The sequence below is a fragment of the Phoenix dactylifera genome, chromosome 18 (assembly GCF_009389715.1).
Source record: "Phoenix dactylifera cultivar Barhee BC4 chromosome 18, palm_55x_up_171113_PBpolish2nd_filt_p, whole genome shotgun sequence".
NCBI lineage: Eukaryota > Viridiplantae > Streptophyta > Magnoliopsida > Arecales > Arecaceae > Phoenix > Phoenix dactylifera.
The window spans coordinates 9,264,971-9,271,769 of NC_052409.1; the positions used below are offsets into that span (position 1 = coordinate 9,264,971).

Consider the following 6,799-nt stretch of genomic DNA (forward strand, 5'->3'; position numbering starts at 1 on the left):
TTGCTCAGGACACCCCCCAAAAATTAAAAAAAAATTAAATACTCTCTACACCCCCCCATTTGCTAAGGACACCCCTAAAAAATTAAAAATTTCTAAATTACCCCCACCCTCCCCACCCCCCACCTCCCCACCCCCGCCTCTGCCTCCTCCTCCTCCCCCCTCCTCATCCTCCTCCTCCCCCTCCCCCTCTTCCCGCCCACCTCTGCCTCCCCCTCATCCCTCTCCCCTCCTCCTCCGCCCCGCCTCTGCCTCCTCCTCCTCCCCCTCCTCATCCTCCTCCTCCCCCTCCCCCTCTTCCCGCCCACCTCTGCCTCCCCCTCATCCCTCTCCCCTCCTCCTCCGCCTATTCACCCTCCTCCTCCTCCTCCCTCCTCCCTCCTCCTACTCCTCCACCCCTCTACCTCCGCCCCCATCCCCATCCCCTCTTACTCTGCATCCCCCTCCGCCTTCTCCCCCCTTCTTTGCCTCCTCCTCCACCCCCTATTCCTCCCTGCTCCCATTCCTCCTCCTCCTCCTACCCCTCCTCCCCCTTCTCCTCCACCTCCCCCTCCTCCTCCTCCTCCTCCACCTCCCCTCCGCCGCCTCCTCCCCACCCTCCTACCCCTCCTCCCCTCCCCTCCGCCGAACAGAAGGATTCTGTTCGGTTGAGGGTTGCCGAACAGAAGCCTTCTGTTCGGCACTGGATCGCCGAACAGAAGCCTTCTGTTCGGCACCGTTCAGCCGAACAGAAGCATTTTGTTCGGCGATCCAGTGCCGAACGGAGCACGAAACGGAGGAGGAGGAAGAGGGGTGTACTGAGAAAATTTCAAGGGCAATATGGTAATTACACTAAAGGTTAGTTTGGGTATTTTTTTTTTAATTTTTGGGGGGTGTCCTGAGCAATAGGGGGGGTGTATTTAGAACTACCCCATTATTATCCTGTCCAAAATTGTTAAATGATATCCAAGGAGACAAAACATACACTTGGTAGGCTTGTTTTTTGAGGGCAAAGGAGCACGGCATGCTCCTAAACATGGCCAAAGGCCACGGCTTAGCTACTATGGCCGATCAAATATTGACACTTCATCGTTTCACCAAACTTGTCCTACGTGTTGAATCCTTAATCCTTGTTTTTATTGCACGCTGTGTGGAGCTTTGCAGCTGATCCGGCTCTCGGGTCTCGGTGGGAGTCCAACGGTCACCGTAAACGGACAACGGCCGCAGCGGAGCACGTGCGCGCGTACGGCCGAGAGGGGGGGGGGGAGCTTCCGCGGTGCGGTCACCGCCCGGGCGGTCCGCACACCGGCCCCCAATCTCCAACGGTCATATTGACCAAAAGCGCCATTATGTCCTAACGGTCATATTTACCCCGCCTCGTATCCGTTGGATCCTAATCCGACGGGCCGGATGTGAGAATCGGGCTGTTCCGGTAAGCCCAGCTTTCTACGGTAAGCGTGTTTTCCATGGACCGAATGGGGTCAGAGTCGCTCGCTTCTACAGGAGGAGCGCGCACACAGTGAGCGAGAGAGAGCATGGGTGGAGAGCTGAGGGAGGAAGAAGAAGACATCAAAATCTCTACTTTTTCTTCTTAAATTTTCCTCTCTTTGTTTTTTTAGAAAAAAAAAGGATTAAGAACACATCATCTAGAGAGCTGAAGTTGATTTTTTTTTTTTATTCCTTTCTTTTTACTCTTGTTTTGAGGTTGTGGGTTTTGTTAGAATAGCCGCTATGGAGGCATCAGAGTTCATCCATGGTGGTGGCTTAGAGGTTTCTGCGACCGGAGAATCCGTGCAAGCTTTGCCATGGGATATCCATGGCTTTGTGCTCGAGATATGCGGCTCTTCCCGGTAATGTTTTTCGAATCCAATTCATGACTTCTTTTCTTCTTTCCATTCTTTGATTCTTTTACATAGGTTTCTCACTCTCTCCTTTCTTTCTTTTGTTTTTTATATTATTATTATTATTCAAACTTTCCTTTGTTTCAAAAGAAATTTAAACACCCCTTCTGATTTCTGAATACAGACACTCTAACCTTTGCAAATCATTCTTTCTTGGCTGAAGTTTTCGAATTCTTTGCGAAAATCTTTACATAGACACCTCTTCCCCTGCATGCATATAAGCATTATTTTTCTAAGAAGAGAATGCTAATGAAGCGTTATAGGAGTTGAAGAGAAACAAATAGACAGCGCAGGGTAAAACAAGGAGGGAAGAGGTGTGCTTTTAGTTTAAGTATAGCAGAGAAGCAAAGAAAGCAGTAGGATTGGTATCAAACAGCATTCAATCCAAAAAATAACAAACAAAAAGACAAAGTTGGAAGAGAGTAGAGAATGTTGGCTGGGTGCTCCTCAGCGCTGCTGTCGCCGAGGCACCAACTGAGGAGTGAGGCTTCCGTGCAGGTGCAAGGTTCCCATTTCCAGCTGCAGGAGAGGCACTGCACTTCGCAGCAGAGGATGGGTACCCAGCGCTTTGACCTCCCATGCAGCTTCTCCAGGAAAGATGCCCCCCGGGTCGCCATTTCACTGGAGAAGCCAGCTGAGGCCAGAAGCAGCAGTTGCGCGTTTAGGCCGAGCCCAGCAACAGCTTCTTCGTCTTCCGTGGCGGCGCGAGCACTCTCATGGGAAGGAAGGATAGAGATCGCCGAAGGAGGGGGGCCTTGGGAGCGACGGAGGAGCTCGAAGAGGAGATCACATGAGAGGAGCTCATCCGAGGAGGATTCACGTCCTGACCGAGCCAAGAGGACGAGGACAGGCGGCGCGGCACGGTTGGCTGGTGGTGAGGATGACATATGGTTGCCTCAATCCACCAAGGAGCATCCATCGGTGGAAGAGGAGGAGGAGAAGGAGGAGGAGGAGGAGGAGGAGGAGGAGGAGGAAGAAGAAGAAGAAAAGAAAGTCTTTCTAGTTCCAAATGCAGCATTGTTTCCATTTTTCACCACCACAAGCAGCACATTGGTAGGCTCCTTCGAAGCTGGAAGGGGTCTGGGCACAGGTGTTCAGCCAAACAACAAATCGCAGTCGGATTCGAGCTCGTCGTCCGATGCCCGGAATTCATCTCCAAAGCAGCACAAGGATTCCTCTGATAATGCAGCACGGAATGGTCCCGAAATCGCTCACCCAACTGGTTTTGCTGGTATAGCAGGTCAGGGTGGTGGGAATGCCCAAACGGAGCAGCAGGGTCTTGAGCTCGTGAGCTTGCTCACATCCTGTGCGGAGTCCATTAGTTCTCGTAATCATGAAGCCATATCCTTCTTCTTAGCTAGACTTGCAGAGCTTGCCTCCCCGACAGGAAGCTCGATGCATCGAGTGGCGGCATACTATGCAGAAGCCTTGGCCCTCCGCGCCGTCAAGCTCTGGCCTCACATCTTCTCCATAACGCCACCGCGGGCGCTGGCTGATCAGACTGGTGGTGGTGGTGCTGATGATGATGCCACAGCATTGCAGCTGCTCAACCAAGTCAGCCCAATTACGAAGTTTCTCCATCTCACATTGAATGAGAGATTGCTCAGGGCTTTCGAAGGGAAGGACAGGGTTCATATAATAGATTTCGACATCAAACAAGGACTTCAGTGGCCTGGTCTGTTTCAGAGCTTGGCCGGCAGGGCTAATCCCCCGAGCCATGTGAGGATCACCGGGATCGGAGAGTGCAGACAGGAGCTTCAGGACACAGGAGCTAGGCTGGCAAGGTTCGCCGAGGCCTGCAATCTTCCTTTCGAGTTCCATGCAGTTGTCGATAGGTTGGAGGATGTGAGGCTTTGGATGCTTCATGTGAAGAGGGAGGATTGCGTCGCTGTAAACTGCATCCTAATGCTGCACAAGATGCTCTATAATGATGAGAATGGAGGAGCTCTGATGGATTTGTTAGGTCTGATTCGAAGCACAAACCCGGCGATTGTTCTTCTGGCCGAGCAAGAAGCACAGCATAACGAAACCAGATGGGAGGCAAGGTTGGCCAACTCACTTCAGTACTACTCTGCCATCTTCGACTCACTCGACTGCGGTCTGCCGGAGGATAGCCTGGCTCGGATCAAGATCGAAGAGATGTTTGCAAGGGAGATCAGGAACCTGGTCGCCTGTGAAGGGAGTGAGAGGGTTGATAGGCATGAGAAGTTTGAGAGGTGGAGGAAGCTGATGGAGGATGGTGGTTTTAGATGCATGGGCATTGGAGAAAGGGAGATGCTTCAGAGCCGGTTGATTTTAAGGATGTATGATGGTGAGAATTTCAGCATAGATAAGCAAGGGGAAGAAAATGATGGACTCACTCTTAAGTGGTTAAATCAATCTCTATACACAGTGTCTGCATGGGCACCCACTGATATTGCAGGCAGCTCAGCTACATCTCAGCCAAGCTAATCAGACTGCATTTCTGCATGGTTTGGTTTTCTTTTCTTTATAAATCTCCAAACATTCTTTTATACCTTCCAAACACAGAAGTTCTCATATCTTTTGTTTTGTGAAATAGGAGGAATTTTTTTTCTTAGTTTGTATTCTTTTCCATTCTTTGGTTGCTGAATCATCGGCAAGAATTATATTAGAAAGAGAAGCTCCATATGGCACCTCTCTTTCAGTTCCTCAGCAGATTGCCTGCATTAGAATTTGGATTTTACATTGTTGTAATTCTTTTATTTTGTTCGATGTAATTGAGAAACAAAATCAGATGTTTTTATTTCTTTATTCATGTGTGTCCATTGTTATACTACACTTTCTTTTAGACTTCTTGTTATCAATGCACTTCATCTTGGTCTTGGATTTCATTTATAACTGATTCTTGTGGATGCTATGTAGAGAGTTCTTGTATCCCCTCTTCTTTCTTAGTGCTGCTATAAGAGCAATGTTCCTTTCATATACAATAAGTTATTCTTTTGAATTCTTCCTATTTCTCTACTGCTAGTTCTTGGATACAAGCAACTGGGGTAGAATCTTAAGGTAACATTACAAGTGCCACTGGTTCCTTTTATAATCTGAGAAAAGCCTACAGGTTATTTTCTTGCCAAGCATCAAAAATTTGTTGTGTATAAGCTTTCTTTCCGATCAAATTAGAGAGAACAAGAAATATATATATATATATATATATATATATATATATATATATATATATAAAATTAATAGATCCATGGGGTAGCTGATGAGAGAAGTTGGTGTTGAGAAATAGGAAATTTTAAAGGAATTATTCCTATGGAACCATTGATCGGTCATACCTGTACTGCAATAATATGAATGACTCGCTATTCACTCGGTTTCTGGTCAATAATAAAATTATGTAGGAGAGATGGCCAGGTGGTTCAAGGCTTGGAATTGCTATGTCGGCTTTAATTTACCGAGGATTCAAATCCCTCTCTTTCCGTTTCTGTTAATTCACCAATGTGACCAGCCACAAGGTATCAAATCAAATAACAACTGGTACCATTATTCCAACAATAAGACTTTGATTTGATAGAAATTCCCTGTTTTTGATCTTGGAGGAACAAATGCTTAAATCATCTGATGGCAGGGCCAATGTTTATAATGGAAACACGAACAGCTTAGAATAAGAATCACTGAAGTGAATATAAGCATCTTTCAAATCAGATGACTATTTGTTGTTATCAGTTGTCTTCTGACCTTTGTTAATGGTCATTAGTGTCTTTAAACCAGCACGTTTTGTCTAAGCTGCCTTTGGCTATTAGTGCCAAATCAACTCCCCTCTCCAGTCAACAGGAACCATTGCAGTCACAAAAAGCCTAGCAATTGAATTTTCTTTAAGAGAGACATTTCAAATAAACTCCTCTCTTCTTTTTTCTCTCTTTTTTTCCAAGTTAGACATACCTATGTACATGCATATATACTGTTTCTCCACTAGACCTCTCCTATCAGTGCAATAAAGGGAGAAACAATAAACAGTTGGTTTAGGTAAATGCATAGGTATGTCATTGGTATCCAAACCCGAAGGGATAAATGTTAGTGAGCCTCACTGCCTTGACCCTGAAAGGTTTTCTCTACTGAGGTGCTGCCTTATCAAGAAAAGAAATGGTGACTAGGGGATTGTTGATGAAAACTGCTGGTCATTGATTGGCGAGAAACCTGTTCTCTAGATTATATTTTAATACTCTTGCATCCTCCTAGACAAACTCTCTCTCTCTCTCTCTCTCTCTCTCTCTCTCTCTCTAGCATTAGCAACCATCATCTTCAGTTAACACTATCGCTTTCTCTCGACAATTGCCACATTCAGTTTTAATGTCCAAGCTGTTTATCTCTGCTTCTCACACCTGCAACTAATTAGATCTTTCTTAAAACATATTCTTGCAGATTTTTAAATCTACAACACCAGTAAAAGGCCACCAAATCTTACATGACATTCCTCAAGGAAGAGAAAAAAATTCTGATCTGAGAGAGTACTTCAACATTTTAGATATTTTAGAGAGGGAGTGGGGGGAGGCAAGGATGAAATTACTGTTACTGTTTGTTCACCATGTTGATGGTGGTTGCCAAGGTGCAACTTCAAGGTGTTTGGTGACTCGCACTATTGATGGTCTCTCTTTTTTTTTTTTCGGCTTCGGCTTAGCACTAAAAGGTTTAGTTGAGCCATGCAACCTTCACCTTTTTCAGATAGCTCCTGTACAGATATATTGTGATCTATATATGATGAGCCTGATTGGAGTTTGCTAGCCATGGCAGCAGTCAAGTGCCTCATTCCTCTTTCTTTGACACCAACTGGCCTTCTGTTTGTGCTGTTATGATGTTGGCTGTCCATTGAACCTTTTCTGAAAGAAGGATTCATATTCCTTCATATGAATCCATCATTGGATCGTTCATTCGTCAATTTGAGATCTATGCAGATAGATGAC

At 46.2% G+C, this 6,799-nt stretch overlaps 1 protein-coding gene across 1 annotated transcript; it reads left to right on the forward strand.

The window, feature by feature from the left end:
* Positions 1 to 1,455: 1,455 nt before the first annotated feature.
* LOC103698941 (protein DWARF AND LOW-TILLERING-like) lies at positions 1,456 to 4,649 on the forward strand. The gene has a single exon (XM_017840997.3). It carries the CDS (start codon positions 2,307 to 2,309, stop codon positions 4,326 to 4,328), a length of 2,022 nt encoding a protein of 673 aa, XP_017696486.3. The 5' UTR covers positions 1,456 to 2,306; the 3' UTR covers positions 4,329 to 4,649.
* The last annotated feature ends 2,150 nt before the right edge of the window (positions 4,650 to 6,799 follow it).

Coding starts and splice junctions, on each gene's coding strand:
- LOC103698941 (XM_017840997.3), top strand. CDS start 2,307: ATGTTGGCTGGGTGCTCCTCAGCGCTGCTGTCGCCGAGGCACCAACTG.